General features: G+C 42.6%; 2 protein-coding genes across 6 annotated transcripts in view; one reads left to right on the forward strand and one right to left on the reverse strand.

Annotated features, from left to right (window-relative positions):
• Positions 1–56: 56 nt before the first annotated feature.
• Positions 57–18239, forward strand: LOC133475342 (ceramide transfer protein-like). 5 transcript variants are annotated; one of them, XM_061768058.1, is made up of 18 exons: positions 61–687; positions 780–914; positions 2871–2987; positions 8754–8861; positions 8939–9077; positions 9240–9326; positions 9422–9579; positions 11642–11734; positions 11845–11931; positions 12411–12503; positions 12714–12791; positions 13449–13544; positions 13888–14020; positions 14108–14178; positions 14289–14417; positions 14687–14816; positions 15599–15729; positions 16574–18239. In XM_061768058.1, exons 1-17 carry the CDS (start codon positions 598–600, stop codon positions 15724–15726), a joined length of 1872 nt encoding a protein of 623 aa, XP_061624042.1. In that variant the 5' UTR covers positions 61–597; the 3' UTR covers positions 15727–15729; positions 16574–18239. The 5 variants fall into 5 exon arrangements, with proteins under 5 accessions (XP_061624047.1, XP_061624042.1, XP_061624044.1 ...); XM_061768060.1 differs by having other exon boundaries at positions 62–687; positions 9243–9326; XM_061768063.1 differs by lacking the exon at positions 14289–14417 and having other exon boundaries at positions 57–687.
• Positions 18240–18259: 20 nt separating this feature from the next.
• The window catches only part of pip5k1bb (phosphatidylinositol-4-phosphate 5-kinase, type I, beta b), a 30292-nt gene continuing 25657 nt past the window's right edge, over positions 18260–22894 (reverse strand). The window contains exons 13-15 of the mRNA XM_061768064.1: positions 21911–22037; positions 19894–20017; positions 18260–19021 (exon numbers count right to left, since the gene is read on the reverse strand). Of these exons, the coding sequence (XP_061624048.1) occupies positions 19019–19021; positions 19894–20017; positions 21911–22037 (254 nt within the window). The 3' untranslated portion in view covers positions 18260–19018. The remainder of the gene's footprint in view (positions 19022–19893; positions 20018–21910; positions 22038–22894) is intronic.

Genomic DNA, 22894 nt, shown 5'->3' on the forward strand with positions numbered 1-22894 from the left:
GACGCCAGAGTACGTCTTCTGCTATTTGATCACGTTAGCTTGACGCTAGTCTCTTTCAGGTACACAGTGAAGCGTGGCTGCGGCTCCTCCCCCTCGACCCAAATGACAAGCTAGTGGAGTCGTCCGCCGTTGCTAACAAAACCGCGGAAATAAAGCCGTAATGCGGTCGCTTTCGTCGTCATTTGTTGCTTCTTAGTTGCGGTGACGGCACGGCGGGTACGCGAAGACCTTCGTCGACCCGTTTTTCGCTAGCCAGTCGTTTCGCGGGAGGCGCGCATTGGAACAGTCAAGTCACAAGTTACGAGTCAAGTTAACGTTCGCTAGTTTGGTTTGACAGCTAACCGTTCACGGTGACTAGCTTGTCTCAGTGCTAGTCCACGTCAGTTTCAAAACAAATCACGCAGAGCGTTACCTTTTCTGCATTTGTGCCAGTTTTACTCAACGTTAACAGCCAGATAACGTTGGACTGCGTACGGGGAGGCTAACTTTGTGTTTATTTCTTCTGCTGCGTTTCGGGAGGTTTACCAAGTTAGTGTTGAGCTCGAGAGCTCCGTCGACTACAAAAGCCACTCGAGTTCTTCTGAATCTTGGATTTAAATGTCCGAAAAGAGTTCATCGTCCGGCTCAGACGAAGATGTGGAACCAGAATCCGCACAACCTTTGGAGTTCGGGGGCGTTTTGAGCAAAGTATGGATCTTTATTTATTTATTATTTTAAAGTCATATTGTATGTACGTCATGCAGACCGTAAACTTCATAACGGCCCTTGTTTGCTCATAGTGGACCAATTACATCCACGGATGGCAGGACCGATGGGTGGTGTTGAAGAACAACACTTTGAGCTACTACAAGTCGGAGGATGAACGGGAATATGGCTGCAGGGGCTCGTTGTGCCTCAGTAAGGCTGTCATCACAGTAAGTGTGCTGGGAAGAAGGAACTTAAGTGTGTGGACGCGCTAGAAAGCAGAAGAAGCAAAAGCACAAGTTGTTTTGTTTTATTTTTTAGCCACCAGGGAACAAATAAACACAGTTGATGCTTGAGTCCTCCAGGTGATGCATGTGTTTTGCTCCAATCGCCAGCACGCAGTTATTCCTTAAGCCATTTCTGAAGATAGAGAGGTAAAGATTAACTTTTCGGTCGCAGATTGTATTAAAGATAACAGGCAAGCATCGCAGTTTGGCCCAGCACTAGCAGTCAATCACATTCTCGCTCTGTTTCAATTAAGCGCTGCTTGTTGTCATGTAAGCTCTGGCTGCATACTCTTTACGCTCCGCCTGTAATTCTCTCCCTGTTCGGACCTCACAGTTTTTGTTGCCAGATAAGCTATGATTCCACACCTTGGTAAAATATTGCCCTTTTTTTCCCTGAACATACCACCACCCAGCACAGAAGGCAAACAACTTGTGCGACAGGATTAAAGGGCCCACAATGTGAAACGTTTGTACGGTTTCATAATTAGGTTGCTGTAGGATAAAGTGCGATTTTTTTATAAACAATTGTCAATTTTGGTGCGACTTTAAAGTAAGAAACAGGAAATAGACGCCCATGATTTCTTTTAGCAGGCCTAATGAAATGATGTGGCGGGCCGGACTTGAGTTTGACACCTCAGGTATCAGGTATCATAAATGTGGACAAAAGTAACCCAAAGAAATTACATTATTTCCTGATGTGAATGATTGTTTCAAAATTTGAACACCTCTTGAGGTTGACGAGTGTCCCAGAACAGATGATCTACAACCATTTTAAGGTTCTACTGTATTTTGCTTGAAGTGCAAATATTCTTTGATTACCTCTTGTTTTTATGTCTTTTGTTATTAAATGTGTTTTAGTGTTTTCTTGAGCCCTGGAAGACTAATAGCCCAACCCTACTAACTGTAAGGATGCCGCAGTCTCGTGTACACAAGGCACAAGCGCAGCTCAACTATACATTTGGTCTTTCACAAGGGGAATGAGAATACCCAGGCAGATTAAAGGAGGTATAAAAGTGGACGATAAAAGTAGCGTTTTATGGACTGTGTCTGATAAAACTCAGTTGGATCCTTTAGAACCTGACATGGCATGATGGCTGGATACACTAGAGGTTACTACTGTGCCCCCGCCCAGCAGACAGATCATATATTTCGACCTGCCGCTAATGGCTATTTATCGGTTCCTGTAACAGAGCGGGATTAGATTAAGAAATATTCCACTTCAGGGTTTCTGTCTTGTGTGCAGGTGTATGTCGCTGGTGTCAGACAGCAAAAAAAAAAAAAAAAAAAGCACGTGTGCCATATGAGCAAATCTAGTAAAACACGGTCAACGCGAGGTCGTGTCAGCTGACAGCCGCGTCAGCCGAGGAGAATCCAGTCAAGTGCGACTTATTTGGCGTTAAGAGCCTTTGCGGAGCACATCTCTCGCCTGCTGAGCGCAACGGCCAAATTCCAATCTCACGGGAAACGGTGGAATTTCTCTTCACGTGTTTGGTTGGGTGCCTTGTGCGCTCGGTGTCTGGAGGTGGGTGGGGAACATTGCAGGATGGGGGAGTAAAATAGTTTCAAGATTTGGGCTCAATGTAGGAGGTGAGGTTGTGACGACCCCGCGGTCAAGCGAAGGCAAGCTTTAAGATTCTCTCTCAAGTTGTTCTTGATTTAGTGTTCACTGAAGTAAGACATCAGGTTCTCATTAACGTTCTTGTTTATTGTGTGGCAAAAGTCGAAAACAATGGAATCCACATGTCATTGCTAGTCAGCCGTTGTCATTACAGACAACTTTGAGTACATCATATCAGGCCCCTGTGTGATTATTCCTCCCTTGCAACAATAGCTACAATGTTTTTTGACATCGCAAAATAGTCGGTCCGGTAGTAAAGAGTTGTTGACATTTCCTTGCAGCCCCACGAGTTTGACGAGTGTCGTTTTGACATCAGCGTCAACGACAGCGTGTGGTACCTCCGAGCCGAAGACCCCGAGCACAGACTCCAGTGGATCGAGTCAATTGAGTTGCACAAGGTGAGTGGAAGGAGCCAAACTCTGCTCACATTTTCCGACATTTATTATTTATTCATATACCCACTCGCCAGTGTGTTAGATGCACCATAAATCGGATGCTGAATAAATTAACAGGCTAAGAATTACAATGTCCACATGGTCCAAGTTGTTTTTCTATTAGCTTTGGCGGCTTTGATTTTCTGGTGTTCTTTCTCTCTGTACTTCCTGGTCTTCCCAAGTTTCATATTTCTTCCTCTGGCTGGGTTGCATGCTGCATGATTGTGGCGCCCTGCTCAATCAATTAATGCGACAGGTCCTCATTGCCATTTTTTTTTTTTTGGCCTGTTCGTCAGCATGTCAGAGGCATTGACAGCAACCAGAGGAGTCATCTCCCAGTCCTATAGCATCGAAAATATTATATTGAACCTATGTTGGCTTCTTAGTCATATTTTTTTTATTACTCATAAGCAGTCTGGGCCGTGGCTGTCCGGTTTATCGCTGAGATGGGTGTGGCAGGACAAGGACAGAGACGCTTGCTCGCATTGACACACACTCTTTCTGTCTTTCCTTTCCTTGGGAATGTGAGGAATCTTAATGTGTGCAAGATGGGGGCATTCCCAGTCATGAGAATCTCAGCAGCTGCTTACTTAGTTATTTTGCCAACATCTATGTCGTAAAGTGTGTTGCATAGCTTACCGAGGCCATGTTTAGCATCCTTGGCTACCTTGAAAGGGGCTATACAGATCCAAGTTGTCATTGTTGACTTCCGTATTATTGGGAAGCTTTTATTTTGAAGGTGGCTTTCGCCGCGAGGTGGCGACTTATTACCGTAATGCCTAGAATGAACAAAATTAGGGGCGGCTGGATTAATTGCTACTTTACGAATGGAGGCTGGCTTGACCGGCGCTATATACCTACTGGGGGCGTGCCTTTAGCGTCCTCCTTCAGGCGCACGCTTTTCCCCCTTTACGTCCGCATGCTGTCCTCAGCCACGTCCGCTTTTCCTCTGTATAAGCAGCGTGTCGGCAGGAAATGCTCCCAGTCAGTCAAGCGGAGCAGTCATCAAACAACAATATTTATAGATTTTGGAACTCGGTGTACAACATAAGGCGCGCCGCATTATAAGACGCCCCGTGCATTTTGGAGAAAATGTACGACTTTTAAGTGCGCCTTATGGTCGTGAAAATACGGTACATGAATTACACCAGCATGCAGCATTCTGTCCTTTTTTTGCCCCATTGACTCCTATTATAAATAATATTTTTCAATACCCTGTAAAGCTGATGTCTTACAATGCTTTTGCCATTGTTTCTCAACGTTTCTGATTGTTTTCGTACAGAAAATAAAAAAAAATTATAATTTCGGATGTAATTAAACTTTTCACCCACTAAGTGGCGCTAGAGACCGCAACATAATTTTCATGCCAAAATTACTTTTGTCTTTAAAATTTAATTTAGAAACAAAACATCCAAATGCAATCGCCAGGGGTGTGCGCACGCGTGTGCACGTGCACATAGGTGTGTTTGGCACCATTATGATGTTTTTTGTGTTACAGCTGCAAAGTTTCACCGCGATACTTACAAAGTCTTAGTATGCAGATAAGTATATTTTGTGTGCAGATATGAGTATATTTTGTGCATGTGTTTATTTTCAAACCTGTTTGAATTGCTCCTCTCTCATTGGTCAAGAGGAGAGTATACCGATTTGAATATGTCCCTCTCTCATTGGTCGAGACCTGGGCTTTTCAAATCTCAACACCTTGGTACGCATGGAACATGCGTTGAAAAACCAGGGAATGAGGGTGGTCCTGGAGGGCCACACTGTCACGGTGGACAATTCCTTTTACGTCCTTCACTTTGGCTGCAGGCTTACATAATTATTCTTATTGCATCAAAATCTGTGTTATGATTTATTGACTTATGAGGTAATTAGAGCCTTGAATATAAAATATTCCAATTTGAAATAAATGTTATTTGAAAATATGGCATATTTAGAGTTATGGTCACAACACAATACTGCTTTTATTGTCCAAAGAGGGCGTACAAATATATATATATATATATATATATATATATATAGGTCAGAAGCTGCTGAACATTTGAGAGATTGAAAGTAAAAAAAACTTATTCATCTATGACTTAGTTATGACACTTTTGTGTTTTTTGCCATGAACACAGCCATTGCTCCAAAACGATAATGCGTAAAAAAATATATGTTATGACCTGCTGACTCATTCAAGGCTCTAATTACCTCATATCAAATACTCCACTTTGAAATGTATTTTTTTATTTTATTTTTTTTAATATGGCATATTTAGAGTTATGGTCATAACACAACACTGCTTTTATTGTCCAAAGAGGGCATACAAAAAAAATATATATATTTATGGATAGGTCTGAAGCTGCTGAACATTTTGAGAGGTGGGAAGTAAAAAATATTCATATATATGACTTACTTATGACACTTCTAAGAGCTTGTGTCTTTTTTGTAACGAATACTTCATTTGGCTACTAATTCCAACGCAATCTGAGGGTTCATGACATTCTGGCATTCTTTCTGTTAGATTTGTCATTCAACAGACTATTTTCAATTCAGCGGTTTTTATTACTGTAACCTGATTTGTTTTGTTGATTTGTTTATTACATTTATGATAGTTTCATTAATAAATGGAAGATTAGTGGGTGCATCGTGGTTTTCTACATCATTAGTAGTTAGATTTGAGGACATATAACTTTCACATGGCACTGAAATCTAAATTAAAGATACATATATTTCGGGTTTACATCCATAGTGTTCATATTCATGTGTGTACATATGAAATAGCATCTGAAAGTGTGTGGTTCTCTTGAGCACCTAAAGGCAGCACATTTGAGGGATTCGCTGTTCTGTGAATTCTCATCAGGTCAGCTTCAGTATTCATAAAAATAAATACATAAATAAATAAACGGTCCGTCCGAGTGTGAGTGACCGCAGGTCTTTGGTCCATTAGTGGCAGTGTGAGAGTGTTTTAGGGTTGAGTTTGAACTGCGTCCTGCAATAACCCCAGTGCACCGCTGCCTGCGGGGTTATGATTGGTGAGTCTTGTCTGTACTGCCCTTCGCCGGACAAAAGATGAGCTTGCATCATTTGTCACTTGCATACTCAACCCAAAAGATGGACCTAATTCTTTAGCCGCTTTGTTTTAGTTTTAATCATCCAATTGCAGCACATATCGGTGCCTCGTTTTCCATTCCGTTTCTCAACTACATAATTTAACATGATAATTCACGACTTTTTAAGTGCACTTACCAAAATCAAGGACGCGTTTTTTGTTGGTGGTGTAAAAACTTGTGCTAAATGTACTGACATCAAGTGCACCTCTCGATGAATAATACATTTTTAAGCTCTTGTTCTCACAGCTACCAAATTCGAGAGGGATACATAAAACTCACCATCTGACTGTTCCATTTTGTTGCGCGCCAAGGGGTGGCAGAATAGCGGATTCATTTTTGAATTTCACTGCTTCAGACTGCTGGCTGGCACTGTTGCATTCTTAAGTGGATTCGAGCTAATCAGAACAAGCAGAGACAAAAAAGAGGGAAAGAAGTAAGCTCTTAAATGTTGTCGTCCCCCCCGCCCCCCGTCTCTGATCCTCTCTTTCTGCTTGACGAGGACAGGCTGCATCCATCGCTCCCCCCATGTGATACGTTTTATTGGCCAAAGAGCGCAAGACTGCTCTCGTCTTTCTCTCGAATGCATACATGCTTGCAAATGGAGTTCCTCCCTGGCTCGCGCTCGTCCAGGCCAGCGGTCGATGCTGCATGTACAGCTGGGCAGGATGAAAAGGTTTCCCATATCAGGGTGTGTGGTCTTGTGTGATGAATTTACACAGCCAGAGTGGACTGTGTGCGTATGTATGCGGCTGCATTAGAAGTGACTAAAAGCCGAGCTGCTTCGCTCTCCTGAAGAATTCTTCTTTTCAGCTTCATCCATGTTTCTGCTACTGCTACAAAGCAATTTGCCCCCCCCCCCGGCACCCCAGCTGTGGTAATGCTCTCTCTATTTAACAAGCTCAGCTGATTCTTTTGCTTTTCTTCACTGCTGCCGCTTCCCGTTGCTGCTTGAGGTGTGTCCATAGAAACTGGAGTACAGGACTGGAGCATCTGAACTGTCAGAACAAACTAGGGTGTATGTCTGGAGGAAAAGTCTGGGCCATGTTGGGGCCAGCAAGCCGCCGGGACTGCAGCAGTGTCCTGCTCTGCTTTGGCTGCTGCAATGGTCGAATGGTGGGCTCATTTCGTGGAGGCATGCTGCCCCTTAACTCTGACAGAACTCTTAAATTGGGTGCTATTGTGCATGTGCTCATGGGACAGTTATTTATGGACTTGCCTGCACATTGTTGTTGTCAGCATGATTCGTTAAGCAAGAAGCTTTGGGATGATAGTTAATCACAATTCTAAATGTATTATTGCACCATTTAAGGTTACGTTAGCTTGGAATGACATGCGCAAATGTATTATCTTATTATGCAGGGACAACTAACGCATACCTTTTATTATTACATTATTGTATTACCTTGTATTTGAGAAATTAAATTTGCTTCCATTTTAGGTTAAGCGTATATTTCTTGCTTCAGCACACAAGCTACATTTTCCTGTGTACGTTTCTCACCAGCAATGCTTTCTTTGCATGTTTCTATTTATTCTTCATGTTGTAATCTCGACACATCCCTTATTGCTTTGTCCAAATTAGCTACATTATTTGGAGGCTGAATTTTCTGATTAATAATTTTGAAACAACAGCAAGCTGTCAGCCCTTAAACATGTAATTAGTGAATTTGCAGCTGTTTAAAATGTGTCCAAGAAACTGCAGGGAACAGAAAACTGAATTAACAACTTAGAAATTCATATTTTTGCTTCTCAGCTGCAGTAAGTGTAGACGAGCACTATGGCAACTCTGTGGTGTGTTTTTTTTTTTTTTTTTTTTTAAATACTTGGTGTCATTGCTCCTCAGTCCTCACTCAAGTTGTGTCACGACTTTGCTGTCTGCATTTTGGATTCAGTAGCAACATGTTGTATTGAGGCGTCATTGGCATCCCACTGGGGTTGGCTGGTTCCACATTTAAATGAGACAATAAATGAAAGAAAGTTCTCAGGTGTGACTTTTTTCCCCCCACAATTTGAAATAACTCGTGTGCGCTGATAACATACATGTCTGTGACATGCTTTCGTCAATGAACCAAAATTACACGAGAGTTTACACGCTACACACATTTGTTTTGGTCAAATCATCCAGTTGTTGTGTGGGGGGCAGAAATGCACAACAGCTATCATCCAGGCGCGCTTTCAGAAATAGGCAGAAAACAAAGGATTGGCTTAGGCGTTTAATTCCCGCTTGATGGGTGGGTGGGCACTCCGGAGACCTAACTATTTGGATACAAACAACTAAAACGGTCAATTTAGCGCCTTTAGCGAATCTCGAGCATTTTCATTTCATGTTACAGAGTCATCTGGAGGCTTGAATTTTCACTTGGTAAGACTGGTGCTGCTCAGTTTGTGCATATTTGTCATTCTCATTGTTTCTCTAGTGTTTGGCTGTGTAGGTGGAGGTCCTGTGCTCTTGTCCAGCTCAGCGTTGCTCAGTGCTGAAACTGTTCTACGTCTTCTATGTGTGAGCTGCAGACTTTGGAAGCACAGCGCTGAAAATGTCCAGTCTCTCTGCCTCTCCTTTACCCGCTTGTCTTACTTTGTATGCTGTATTTGTAATTGTACTCTTCCACGTCTCCACTTTCCTGTTCCCTTTCCATAGGCTGAGTCCGGGTATGGGTCAGAATCTAGTCTGAGGCGTCATGGTTCCATGTTGTCCCTCACTTCAGCAGCCAGTGCCTTGTCTGCCACATCCACATCCTCTTTTAAGGTTAGTGTACTCTCCATCAGACAATTAGAAATCATCATCCAATGCTCTGAAACCTAAAATGGCGTCGCCCTGTTCAGAAGGGACACAGGCTGTGTGAGAAATTAGCAGAAATGGAGACCTTCCGGGACATTCTTTGCCGACAAGTGGACACGCTGCAGAAATATTTTGACTCCTGTGCTGACGCCGTCTCCAAAGATGAGTTTCACAGGGACAGAGGTACCGATCGCGTTATGGGCTCGTTTCTGTTTGGATTTTTCAAACCCAACTTCCACAACACTCTGTTGCCTCTTAATCGGAATCTTGTCGAGCAATGTTTACATTTTGTCAAGTCAATACAAGCATTTTTTTTATTTTTACTAATTAACTTGTTGGTCTCAGTAGTGGAGGAGGATGAAGAAGACTTCCCCGCCACTTCAAGGCCAGACGGCGAATGTTGTCACAACAATAACGGCAGCAAAGAGAAACGTTAGTGTCCTGCCGATAACTGACCGTCGGCGGTCAAAACATCAAAAGCAAGTTGCGAGTTGTGATTACTTTTGGTTTTTGCTTGCTTGTGCCAGTGTTCTCCCCCGCCAGTCCCAAAGGGATCAATGGCATCGACTTCAAGGGAGAGGCCATCACCTTCAAGGCCACCACAGCGGGCATCCTGTCTACTTTGTCACATTGTATTGAGCTGATGGTCAAACGAGAGGACAGCTGGCAAAAGAGACTGGACAAGGTACACACTCAAGACTGATGCACAGCACACGGACACAAGTACAGAGTCAAAACTCTTTGTGGATGAATTCAATATTAGTGTTAACTTTGCGGGAAGGCTCTTTTCTGCAAGGTCCGTAAAGGGTTGCTGGAACAAGAAGCGAGCTTATCAAACCGCAACAGGAGTGAGTGACCCAACTACAAAAATTCCCACTGGCAAACTTGTGAGGTCTTCCCTGAACGAGTTTATTTCATTTTTGCTTCCTGCAGGTGGAATAGCAAAGTGTGCTAATATTTTTGTCCACACGTGGCAGTGTCTGCATTGGCACACCATTGGCATTTCAGCAGGCGTCTGCTGAGTAAAGGTTTGAAACACTTGTCACCTGTCTTTGTGTTCAGGTGATAAGACTTGACATGATCGTGAGATGGTAACCTGAAAAATGTTGAGTGTTTTGCAAGGAGGACTTTTGCTATAACGTGTATTTGTTCTCAATCAATGGCTGACCATTTCCAGAAACGCCCACATTTACCCACAAATGCACGCGTCGCCCTCAGTAAGCATCAAGCCGGCAGCGTGACTGGGGTGCTGATAAGACACACGTTCATTGGTTTTGGCTTGAACTTTAGAGGCCTGTGTGTGCGCAGGTGTATGTTTGTGTGTGCGTCAGTAAAGGAATGCTCTTTGGTCTTGTTCGACTCTGCTCTTGTTGTCAAACCAGTTTCTGTGCAATGGCTTGCTGCCCAACCCTAAAGAGTACAAAAGCCGGGAAGAGATCGGAGTGCTTTTGACGGCTCAAGTGAAACTAAATGTTTTTTATTTTAACTGTATTTGGTTTTAAGTGTGAGATTTAGCTGCCATTGGGGAGCAAGGAAGGGCGAGTAAGTTAGCAAAGTGCAGCCGTACGGGAAACTGAATCGGGAAATGACGGCTCGGACGTCTTGGTTAAGTTTGTGGAAACCGCAGCGTCGGTCAGAGGTCCTCAAGCACCAGACGCAACACTGGATACCTTTACAGAGCTGCAGCCTCGTCTTCAAAGTAGGTCCGCTGATGGCTGAAGCTAAGAGCTGACAGCAGAGTGTTCCTGTTTGTTTTGTGGCAAGTGGTGACAACTTACAAAAAAACATAATTAGTGTTCTTACAGCGGCTCTGTCTGGTTTGTGGAGTGCTTGACAGCGGCCGTAGTCGCTTGTGTTAATTTTTGTCTGAAATGTGAGCTGGTTCTTTTGCTCTGCTGAGGAAACGGTAAATGTACAAGCATCTTAAGTTCCTCTTATTATCCTTTTTAAAAGCAGAAGAAATCCTTTGACTGGTTTGTCAGGTTTCTGTGGTGTGAAAGCGCCAAGTCGTACAGTATTGTGCCACTTTTTTAGCTGGACATTGTAAACAGCACTGTGGTGTTGTTTTCACACATCTTCCTGAAGTCGGTTTGTTTACCTCTGACAGGGACTGAAAAATTAGCTTAACCGCTTCACTGCGGAGATGCTTGGATTCTTAAAAAAGATGGGATGGGATGTTGTTTTTCAATGTTCCCTACAAGTTTTAAAGCTACTCATTGGTCCCTAGGTATTTTATTTTATTTTTTACACTGGTAACCTTATTTAGTTGTTTCATTTAAAGGGACATCAAATGGAAAATGGAAGTTCCTCTCGCTGGCATCGGCTGGAATCTTCGTACCTCCTTAACCTTCACTTTACAATTCGTGTGGTCTTGCAGGGGCTCGCGTGTGCTCTGTCGTTTTCTTTTTTAGAATCGGGGGCTCAAAGTGCAATCACCGCTAGCTCTGGCCAAGTCGTCATGGAATCTGTACTCACTTTTGGCCCAGCAGTATTTGGGACGGCATGAAGGGGGAGCTCATTTGCTTGAGGCAGGGCCGCCCTCTTAATGCAGGCCCATTTCTGCAAGACAAAAAATAAGGTGTAAAATTCTTGATGCTTTTATTCACGTACAGCACTTTGTTTCAGGTGTGGTTGTTTTTTTAAAAGTGCGCTAAAACGTTGACTTGAGAAAAGTGAGAAACCGCTCTCGGCTCTCATTATATTGTCCTCGTACTGTATGGCTAATAAAAAAATGTTTTTGTTTTCAGGAGCTGGAAAAGAGGAGGCGGGTAGAAGATGCCTACAAGTCTGCTGTGCATGAACTGAAGAAAAAGTCCCACTACGGAGGCCCGGACTATGAGGCGAGATGGACTTAATTGCATTAATGATGGAGTCTTTTATTGGGGGACCCGATGCTGTATGTTTCTTTTGGAATTCCCACATTCCTGATTGCTATTGGCTTCGTTTCCAGGAGGGGCCCAACAGTTTGATCAATGAGGACGAGTTCTTCGACGCGGTAGAGGCTGCCCTCGACAGACAAGACAAAATAGAAGAGCAGGTGTGCTGTTAATCTGCGCCAGACTTTCTGATGGCACATTTTCAACACCCACATTTGAGCACGGCGTCTTTCCCAATGCTGTATTGTATTGTATGTTTCAGTCTTTCCTTTTGCGCATCGGTTTTGTACTCACGTCAAACTTGGGGATGCAGCATGTGATGAAATAAGTTCCGAAACATGACGCCCAACGGCTCCAGTTGCTCCCCATCCACTTGATGAATTGAGCGTGTTTTTCCTCATATTCAGTGCTATTCCAAAGAGAGTTGTCATTTCAGTTGATCTTATTGTTGTTGATTTAGCGGAACAACCTTTCTGGTGCAGGCTGGAGGATGTGATCGTTCTTGCCCATATACTGTACATACCGTACTAATTCAATCCAGGCATTCCGCTGTGTGTCTAGAGTTGTGTACTTGGCGTGTTTCCTAGATTGATGTTTTAAATGTGTCCGTATTTCCAAAAATGTTGTTGTCGTCCCTCAGTGCCAGTCAGAGAAGGTCAGGATTCCTCGACTGACTCCGGTGCCCCCCGGTGACGTCTACTCCAGCGTCAGCACGCACAGATTCGCGACCAAGGTTCGTTCCGCACCCGTTGGTCCTCATGTTCCCCCCCCCCCCGTGCCTCGAAAGCTCTTTCATCACGTGGCCACCACTTAACCCAAATAATCTGTGACTTGTTAGCATTCAAGCAGCTGATGATTGATTCTCTTGGCTTTGTGCTTTTTGGTGTTTTGCTTTCTCCAGTTTGTCATGCCTTTCTCTTTCTAATATCTCTTTGCTGCACAGGCGCGTAGTCATTGCTCTTCCCTGTCCTCTGTCGAGCTAGTCAGTGCTTCAGATGACATTCACAGATTCAGCACTCAGGTACTTTGGAGGGCCCTTGTATGTGCCAGGGCGAGCACACTTTACAGTCCAAGAGAGAGCGAGAGAGAGAGAGCATGAGCAAAACACACAAAACACTTTCTATTTAACTTTCCATTTATATTCACAACATGATGTCATTGCAATCAGTGGAAAGATCTAGACTGACCGTCTGACCTACTAACATTAAATTCTCTGCGACTGCATTGGCAAACTGTCCTCATTGTGGACTTTAGGCATTGTTGAACCTTCAGCGGGTTTAAGTGTTGAATCATTATTTTAACAACTAACTGCATCATATTCTGTATGTTTAGTTACTGCCTACTGACTCTGTTTGCTCGACAAATTCCCAACACCTCTGCGATAACATTCCAGGCTCTTGGGTGCCAGCTACTCAGTTTATTGGACACTGCCGCAAACCTAAAACCTTTCACTGACGCACAAAAAAAAGGAACAAGTATGACTGGGGACATACAATACTGTAGTGTATACTTTACCTCTAAAATGTATTTTAAATGTAATTCACACTTGACCCACAGACAGCATTAATGGTGAAGAGAAATCCTTTTTCTTTTTTTTCTGAAAAATAAGCGCTTGATTCCCAACTAACAAGAAATGTGAAGCGCGATGACTTGAATTAAAAATCGTCTCGTCTCCTAGGTGGAGGAGATGGTGCAGAATCATATGACGTACTCGCTTCAGGATGTGGGCGGAGATGCCAACTGGCAGCTGGTCATCGAGGAAGGAGAGATGAAGGTGAGAAGCTGCGTACGAGTCGTCTCTTGTTTGGTTACCTGAGAATTCACGCGCAGCAGACTCTTTTATAAATAAACACGACAGTGTCTAAAGCTGCAAGCTAAATGTGATACAAGGGTTTTATCCCCCCCCAAAAAAAAGATTTGTAAAGGCTATTTTGTATAGGGGAGGAGCTAAGTCTAGCCTGGGTTGTTAGTGGATGTTATGGAGAAGCCTGTAAGACCATTTTTAAGGCTCAACATCGTGGTATCTGTTTGAAACGCTTAACTGTTTTGGGTATATTGGTTTGTTGTTAAACTTAATATATAGACAATTGTAAAAACCTTTGCGCAATGTTTCCCAGGTGTACCGAAGAGAAGTGGAAGAGAACGGGATCGTGTTGGATCCTCTAAAAGCGACACACGCCGTCAAAGGGGTGACGGGACACGAGGTCTGCCATTACTTCTGGGACACTGCAGTGCGCTTGGACTGGGAGAGTAAGTTCCTGTTTCAAGTCCACCACTATGTGCTCTCTTGAAGAAGTCATTCCGCGCGCGATGCTCAATTGTTTCTTTCTTCCTCAGCCACCATTGAAAACTTTAACGTTGTGGAAACGCTCTCCGACAACGCCGTCATCGTTTATCAGACACACAAGGTAAACCCGACCTCCCAGAAGCCATTTTTGAGGGACCGACCATTTTACTTCCTCGCATGGTCTGCAATGTACGCTCATTCTGACGTTGGCCGCGTGCGGTCGTGTCGTAGAGAGTGTGGCCGGCCTCTCAGAGGGACGTGCTCTATCTGTCAGCCATCAGGAAGATTCTGGCAACCAACGAGAACGATCCCGACACCTGGTTGGTGTGCAACTTCTCTGTCGACCACAAAAATGCGGCCGTAAGTTCACTGTACACGATTGCATCTGTTCCTTCCGTCAACTGGAGTAAGAGCTGCGCAAGAGGATGAATCTTCAGTGGGTTATTTGGGAGTAATCAACTGGGTGTCAAAGCATACTTTAAAACATGAATAAAAGTCTTCAGTTTGAATTTGTCGGCAGATACACTGAATCATTGAAGCCTTTCTCGTCGAGGAAATAAGTGTACTGTAATTGGACGTCCCTAACAATGCCTTATTTAATGTATAATAAAGGTTTATATCTTTTTCAGCCCTCCAACCGGTGCGTCCGGGCCAAAATCAACGTTGCCATGATCTGTCAAACTCTGGTCAGTCCACCAGAGGGCGATAAAGAGCTCAGCAGGGACAACATCCTGTGTCGAATCACTTATGTGGCCAATGGTGAGTCGGGCAGGATTTTGCTCTCCTGTGTATCATTGTTTCTCAAAAATGTACACATACAGTAATGCTCCCTTTATTTAAAGTTTGAGTTTCAACCAGAAATATACCACAAACCATGATCCCAAACTGTCCTTTCAAACTCATCTTAAAACCTTACCCTAAGAGTAAATGGCTTACAGATGATTGGATTCGGGAAAATGACTCGCTCTCTCGTTAACTTCTTCCGCCTCCGTGGCTAAACTTAGCAGCTCCCCGGAATACAGAGCTGCTTGTTGAGATGTCACTTCAACATAGTTCCTTGGCACCAAGATGCCAAAGCCCTAACATCCAGTTTCAGAAAGAGCACAATAACGGTAAACTAGGCAAGTATTTCAGTAATTTACGGAGAATGGCTTCCAAAATGGGCGGGGGGAACACTGTGCTGAAATATCGATGAGATGATCTCGTCTCCATTTACTCACAAATGGACTTTGGTCCTGTTTAGTTGAATACAAAGCTATTATTAGGATGTTTGAATGGCAAAAGGTGGACACAGGTTAATTTTACCTTCTGCCCTCGACTAGAAGCGCATTTAATTGTTCTGTCGCGATATGTGGCTGACATATAGTTGAACAAATTTGCATTATTTGCAATAGATGAGTACATCATTTTCAGACAATTTCCCGCAGCTCCCCCTGGCGATCTCCTACTCTCAGTCAGCGGCTCTTATCCCAAGTTCATTTGAAGCCGAGCTTTATGCTGTGCACGTTTACTGACGTTTGTTTTTCTGTCCGCGGTGGCAGTAAATCCAGGCGGTTGGGCTCCGGCCTCGGTGCTCCGAGCCGTCGCCAAGAGAGAATATCCCAAGTTCCTCAAACGTTTCACCTCCTACGTCCAGGAGAAGACTTCGGGGAAGCCCATCCTGTTTTGAGAGGTAATGGCCAATACATCCTGCTTTGGAGCTGAGCTGTAAACCACAATATAGTATTACAGTACATTTCCTCATATGGCGGCTGCTGTTTATTTAAGCCACATAAAGACAAGGAAGCATTTACACTCACACCTGAGGACAGTGAAAATCTTCAGTGAACCTAACTAATATGTTTTGGGGATGCAGGAGGTAGCCGGAGTACGAAAAAAAACCTGATTTAGTTTATTAGGAGGCCTTCAGGTGAACAAAAGCATTTTTAGAATAATTCATTTTCCAAAACTAATGATAGTTCAATGAAATATTTTCTATATTATGTATTACAGTATAGAAAATACCATACAATGTTCCCCGGAGAGTTTTTGGTGTGGTAGCTACTGCAGAAATCCCTGCTATAACACAGAAATCTGCAGTTTATAGCGATGTTATTATTTATTTATCTTTACGGTAATGTCCTCATTGTAGGAAAGGAGAGCCACAGTTGCCGATTCGCTTTTCAACCACTTACTGAACACCGGGAGAACAGCAAAACGCACAACACTCACGCCTCTTAGAGTTCAAACACACACAGTATTTTCTGTACATTTAAGCTTGCAACATCAACACCTTATCCCAACTGTGAAGCATCATGGTTGGGCGTGCTTGCCGTCACCATTGGAAAAATGAATTCATCATTCATGAGTTCATCAAGATATTTTGCAGAAGAACTTGAGGCCACCGGTCCAACAGGTTTTTTTTGTTTTTATGTGTGCGCTCATAAATAGATTTCAATGTGTTCAGGATGTGTGTTTAAAGTGTGTGGGAGGGCTCAAATAATTTCCTTGCCGTATTGACCAAAATCTTGTTTCAGGAAGTGAAGGCTGCTCCCCCTGAAAGACGCCAGCGTGCAACATGCGTCCCGACAAGCACAACCGAGGACCCCCTTGAACACGAGACTGGTTGTGTGGCTTGAATCCATCAGTATTTGTCCTTCCAGCTTAACATCTGTGGGTCCTTTTTATATATAGTTTCCTCCTCAGTGGTTTTCAAACGATTGTTGGTCGCTTTTTTGTAGATTGTTTTGTACATTTCTTATGATTACATAGTTGTTGTGATTTGGGGCTAACTGTTAGCGTCAATGCTACTCGTTTGCTGCTGCTAAAGAGAGAAAAGTGAGTGAGTCTTTTTCGCCTCCCGCCCCTCTAGTGATGAGCCCGTCCGCGGCCCAGCGCCTGAAGCGCCTGAAGCGGTTTCTCTCCGATATCTTTATATTTGTACAGCTTCTCTGGAGAGCAACCGCAGGACACGGCGGTTTGTGCAGAGAAACCACACTTAGTTTACCAAAGCGACAAATGTGAATTGACTGTTAAAATGCTTGAATTAGATGCTGGTCGATCTGCCAAGGAAGCTTTGGCTTAAAGTCTCATTGACACATAGAACAGATGCTACGTCGCAGCTTATCTGCTAGCACCTGGCGGCCATTTTGGTTGCTGTAGCGTCTCGCGGTGTAAAGATTTCTTTCCTCTCTTTGAGAGTGAAGTAGATTCCTTGATTTTCATAGCCCACCGCACCCCCGATCTTTAGTCTGCCTAAGAAATGTCTCCACTCAATTATTTTTGTCTACGTGCACATTTAGTTTATCACCTTCATCCTAAATTTAGCATTCCAGCGCTACGATTACATGTTGCGTGCCACACTACAGTGCACAGTGACTGATGATGATAAACTACGTCCGGGGATGCCTTAGACACCAGCGAGAGTCTGGCGGTTCTTACTATACAATCACCACGTGTGCATTTATCAACCGTGATGAAGTGTTTTTGTGTTGGGGTGGGAGGTTCAGCATTTCACATAATCATACCTCAACATTAAAAACAGCTCTGGATTGTTTGGTATCATCGTTGTCATCAAATTTGATTTTGTTTTGGGGGGGGGGGGGGCAATGCTTAAGAAGGATTTTGGATTATTAATTTATACGATCTACACACCATGTCCGCTGAAGAGTATAGCTATTGTTTTTAATTTTGATATTGTCACTAATCCACACACTTTGTACGTGTGTAAGTTGTACATCAAAAGTGTTATTATTTGCACTAAATGTAATGCAAGTTGACAATGTTCTGTAAATTAAAATTGCTACACAACAGAAATGTGACAAAGTGTGTTTCTTGTTTTTAGGGTGGAGGGGAGCAAAAATGATTGAAAAATAGTTTTTTCTCCCTTTACTTTCCAAAAACAAGCATTCAACACTAAATCAGGTCACCAATCTTTTTGAAAGTGAAAGCTACTCGTGGGTACTGATTATTGTGAAGGGCAACTAGTTTGATACACACTTATGAAAACAAATTACCTTTATTTGGTCATGATTTATGTGAAGACACTTTTTTCAGTTCTTAAAATAACAGATTTAAAAAGGTAGGAAACCTTGGCTGTGAATCTAAAAGTAGCAAATGTCTGGTAATACTGTTGTTTGTTTCTCATTACACTTTCTGTACTGTGTCAGAGATGATAAAGGTTAGACACTTGATGTCACTTTATTCAGACGGTTCTTCATAAATATGCATTGTCCTAATGTGATTTATTGTTCTCAGCAAATGGTAATATGTTGATTTACATAAATTATGGCATTGACTCACAAGATCCTGGTTTTCAACATTTATAGTTGGAAATAATTGATGATGAAGAGACAGCATCGTGATCTAAGATTAAGAGGATGCATTATTCCATATGAAATGACCTTCCGCTATTATACAAACAAAACTATCAAATTGATCTACGACGTCGCCGTGCAGTCACAAGTCCAGAGGGACAAGTGCCATGCGTTCGCTTTCCCAAGTTTGTGCTTATGTGAGCCACGCCACCCTGCTATGGATCGCCTCTTTCTACACGAGTCCAAACGTGTTCACATGAGGAGAGGGTGCAGCGTTGCTCTGTTAACTTCAGTCAAGAGCAGAAGTCTTTCTTCACCTGGCTTTCAGGTGATCAAGCTACTGTGACTCCACTGTAAACATTTCTCATCAGATCAACTAACGGAGCTGAAAAAAAAAAAAAAAAAAAAAAAGTCTGTCTGTTCAGCTGAATAAAATATATTGTAAATATAGTTGTAGAGCAGATTGCTGTGGAGGCCATGATGAGATACATGAAAAGGAATGGCGTCAAGTGTCTTCAGCACACGGTGTGATGTCACAGATGTCCATTCGGGTGACGTGTCTTCAGTCAACCTCTCGCGTTGGCAATAAAAGGCAACCTGACTGCAGCAGCATGACAAATGGGGGAGCCGAAATTGAAGCACGTGGAAGGGCCGAAGATCCTCAGTTCACTGCAAGAGACGAGAAGAAGATAAACTCGTCGTGAATATCTAAACCAACAACTGACTAGATTACGGAATTTAATTACAACATTTATGTAGGTGTCCATTACATTACTGTGAGAAAATATGTAATTAAATTACAATTCCTTTAGGAGATTTTTTTTTCTTACATCACTTCCTCCTAAAGCAGACACTTGTGATTGGCTCTCTCCGATCATGCGCCATTCTGCTGTAGTCTCAAAAATGACATACTTTTCCAAATATGTTAATTTATTATATATACTTGTAAATTGTTTAACTTTTTAAAACGTGTATTTACAATAAATTGGATCAGTGGTTTATTGTAAATAGTAATATTTGAAACTTTTTTTAAATCAAGAACTATTTCTTGTAAATAAAGTAAAAAAAATTAAAATACATATAAATGTAAAGATGATTTATTTTATAAAATAATGGGTTAATTATAATCATGAGTATTTTATTTATTTAAATGCATTATTTTTGTTCAATATATAAAATAATTCAATTTACACTGTCAGAGTTAAAAATCTAATTTGGCCCTGGAGCACAAAAGTTTGTCCACCCCCGTTCTACAAGTAGAAAGAAGTTGACCTGTTATGTCAATTTATGTCAAATATTCAAAAATCAATGGATGAAAAATGGCACTTGCAACAATTGCAATTTGAAGATGGTTTAAAAATTAGCCCCAGTAGACAACCATTGTTGTGCTGTGTCAAAATTATAATTCAAAATCAATAGCAAGCTTACTTTTATATTGCTATGATACAAAACAAATAGTGTTCTTCCTTAGCTACAGCACAGCAATAGCCTTTAAAGGTCACATCTTATGCAGTTTTATCACTTTGTGGGGACCAACTAACCAAGTAAACGTCAAGAACCGATCCGTCATCTCGGTCCATGTCCACGTCCATGGTGCTGTGTTCGGACGTGAGGCAGATGGCGCTGTCCTCCAGGGTGAATGTGGAACTGGACCCTGCGTCCTCTCTGAAACCCAACAAATGTTCGCTTTTCATATCTTGCCGTGCATAGCAGGCATGCCTGTGACGGTTAAAGGCCGCTGTGTCAAGACGTTTTTATTAGCGCGTGATCAACAAGACTGAGAGCACCGATGTCAAAAGTTCAGCTTGAGAGTACACACACATTTGTGTCAGGGGGAATTTTCAAGAAAAATATAATGTTAGTGCGGTCCGAAAATTATTTAATACAAATAACATATCTTTGTTCAACTATCTATGCCAGTGATGTTTCAAAAAAAATTTATTATTATTTTTTTTTTTTACACAAAATTATGTAAACTGCCAAAATGTACCTTATTGATACTTAAGAAATTTACACTATTAATTCCACCGAATTGGACAACAATGTCGAATTTTTCATGACCTTTGAATGGCGGATTTAATGATGATTTGTACTTTTTTAAATGAATAATTAAAGCCTTCATTTCAGAAAATCATTTCAAGATACGCAGACAGCCTGTTTATAAATGTTTCCCTCGAAAGGAGAAAAATACAAATGTACAATGGAAGCTTGACTAAAACGTGAGGTGGATTCACAGGCTTTTCCAACATATACGCTGCTCTAGCCACTTCCAAGTGATTCAAATGAACACATTTGTAAGGCTTTCTTTTTAAGCTAGTTAAGCTTTAACTGTTTGTTTGATGTGTTTGTTTGTCCATGAGTATTCCATATTTGGGTCTAGAATGTGGTGCAGACCTGGATAAAATTGTGAAATGTTCCTCCTTTTAATTTCTTATTCATGACAAATGAAGCACATCTCTGAAGGACGGCTCTTTCTGAGGTCTGCAGTCAACTTCTTTCCTTGCAGTTTACAGTCGTCCACTAGGGGGCAGCAGACGAGTTGTTTTCCTTGCTTGAGCTGAGGCGACTCCCTCAACACTTCACTGTTGTATTTTTGCTCTTTCACATGTTCGTGTACAAAAAGTCGTAATGATACAAATAGTAACAATACACAGGGATATTTACATACGAAGTAAATATGCCGCTTCCTCTTTATTTCGGTCCCACTGCCGAACAATGCCTCCTAGTAAGCGTATTTATTTTTCTCAAAACAAGACTTTATAGAACAATGAGCAGGTGACAACACATTGAAGCCACCAGAAGAGAAGCGGTGAAGCCAACACTCGGATGTTCGTCGCCTCTGATGTAATACGAGCATGAATATTTCATGATGTACACCCAAGCCCTGTGAGGTAATCGAAAACCTCTAAAAGACCGGCGACACCTTCACGGAAGCTTGAAAAACCGAAACATACAGCGCGCTATATGGTGCTCAAGTATTTAGGAAGCACTGAGTCACCTCTTCTGTGGCGCATTTATTGCCAATAAAGAGTGTGGGTGACGCAAAGGCACGGGCGACGACAGCGTGGGAGTGTGGCATGTGTGTGTGTGTGTGTGCTACCACGCCTTTTTAAAAAATAAATAAATAAATAAATAAACACCCACGCATAAATATGACCTCTTTCCGGTCCCCAAGGCCAGGGCCCGGCGGCGTTGTGTTTTTAAATGCTAAACTACACTCTCGCAGGGCAGCCAGCCATGACACGATTAAGGCAACAGTGAGGAATAACCGCATTGTTTTTGCTCCCAGGGCTCGTAAAGCCACTTTTGCAAATGCGGTAAACACGCATTTGGAGAGCGAAAAAGACACAGAAGCCAAACCAACATCCTGTCTCAAAATAAACAGAGAGAGGTGTCCTGGCTGGTCCGCTTATTAGGTTGATGTTTGTTCACTTTTGTTAGGTTAACCGATTGGTTGGCAACCAGTCCGGGATGTACCCGACCTCTCACCCCTAATGAGGATGAGCGCTATCGGAAATGTACGGACGGCGTTAACGTATTGCTGTTTTTAAAGCGTACCTTTGGTCTGTTTGGTTTTCCACGCCAACCAAGATGGAGGAGGAGGAGAGCGTGCCCATGGAGGAGCCCTCGAAGTACGACAGGTTGGCGGGGACCAGATCGGGATGCACGTATGAACCGAACACGGCTGAGGACGCAAAAGATGGGAGTTGTCACTTGACAGGAGACAGCAAATGCGAGTGCTCACACAGTGAGCGCATTGACTTCACAAGCTATAGTGGAACTTTAACTCTCTATAAATCCTCTTGCATGCATGCAGAACCCTTTATTTTTGATCCTACTGTGCTATTTGTGTAGTCAATAACGAGGGAGTACAGTTTTGAATTGAATTCTGGGTTTTTTCCTCCCATTCAGAAAACACGCACGTCACGTTCATTGCCGTTAGGTGTGACTGTGAACGCTTGTTTGATATATGCACGGCCTCTCGCCCAAAGTCACGTGGGATGTCGTCACATGCCACAAAAAGGCCAGCTCATTTTACTGAAATTCTGTGGCTCCCCGTATACTCGCGGTTCGCCACATGCGGATTCAACTATTCGTGGATTTCCCCCCCCCCCCCCCCCCCCAATTATTTTCCCAATTTTTTTTCTTTTCTTTTTATTTGGTTTTTTTTAAGCCCCCCGTTTTTCTTAGGTTTTTTTTTTTCTTTTTTGGGGGAAAACCAATCGCAAAAACATTTATAAGAGGTTTGTCCCTGCTTATTTAACAATTTTTGGGGTTAAAAAAAAAAAAAAAAAAAAAAAAGCGATTCTAATGGGCATCATGCCGCCAACCAGAGGAAACACTGTTCCCATTATGTTTGCGCCCATGAGGTTCTGTTTCATGTATAAGGAGTGTGTTCTTAAATTGCTCCACATGAAAAGTGTCTTGAAATGACTTTGGTTGTGATTTAGTGTTACGTAATTCAACTACACGGACCCTCCTTATGCAAGCCGCACAATGTTTTCACAGGCCAATTAAGCGGCTGCTGGTTTGTCATGGCCC

Source organism: Phyllopteryx taeniolatus, chromosome 3, assembly GCF_024500385.1.
Source record: "Phyllopteryx taeniolatus isolate TA_2022b chromosome 3, UOR_Ptae_1.2, whole genome shotgun sequence".
Taxonomy (NCBI): Eukaryota; Metazoa; Chordata; class Actinopteri; order Syngnathiformes; family Syngnathidae; genus Phyllopteryx; species Phyllopteryx taeniolatus.

Coding starts and splice junctions, on each gene's coding strand:
- LOC133475342 (XM_061768058.1), top strand. CDS start 598: ATGTCCGAAAAGAGTTCATCGTCCGGCTCAGACGAAGATGTGGAACCA. Junction 688..779: donor TCGGGGGCGTTTTGAGCAAA/GTATGGATCTTT, acceptor GTTTGCTCATAG/TGGACCAATTACATCCACGG. Junction 8,862..8,938: donor CATCCACATCCTCTTTTAAG/GTTAGTGTACTC, acceptor CGCCCTGTTCAG/AAGGGACACAGGCTGTGTGA.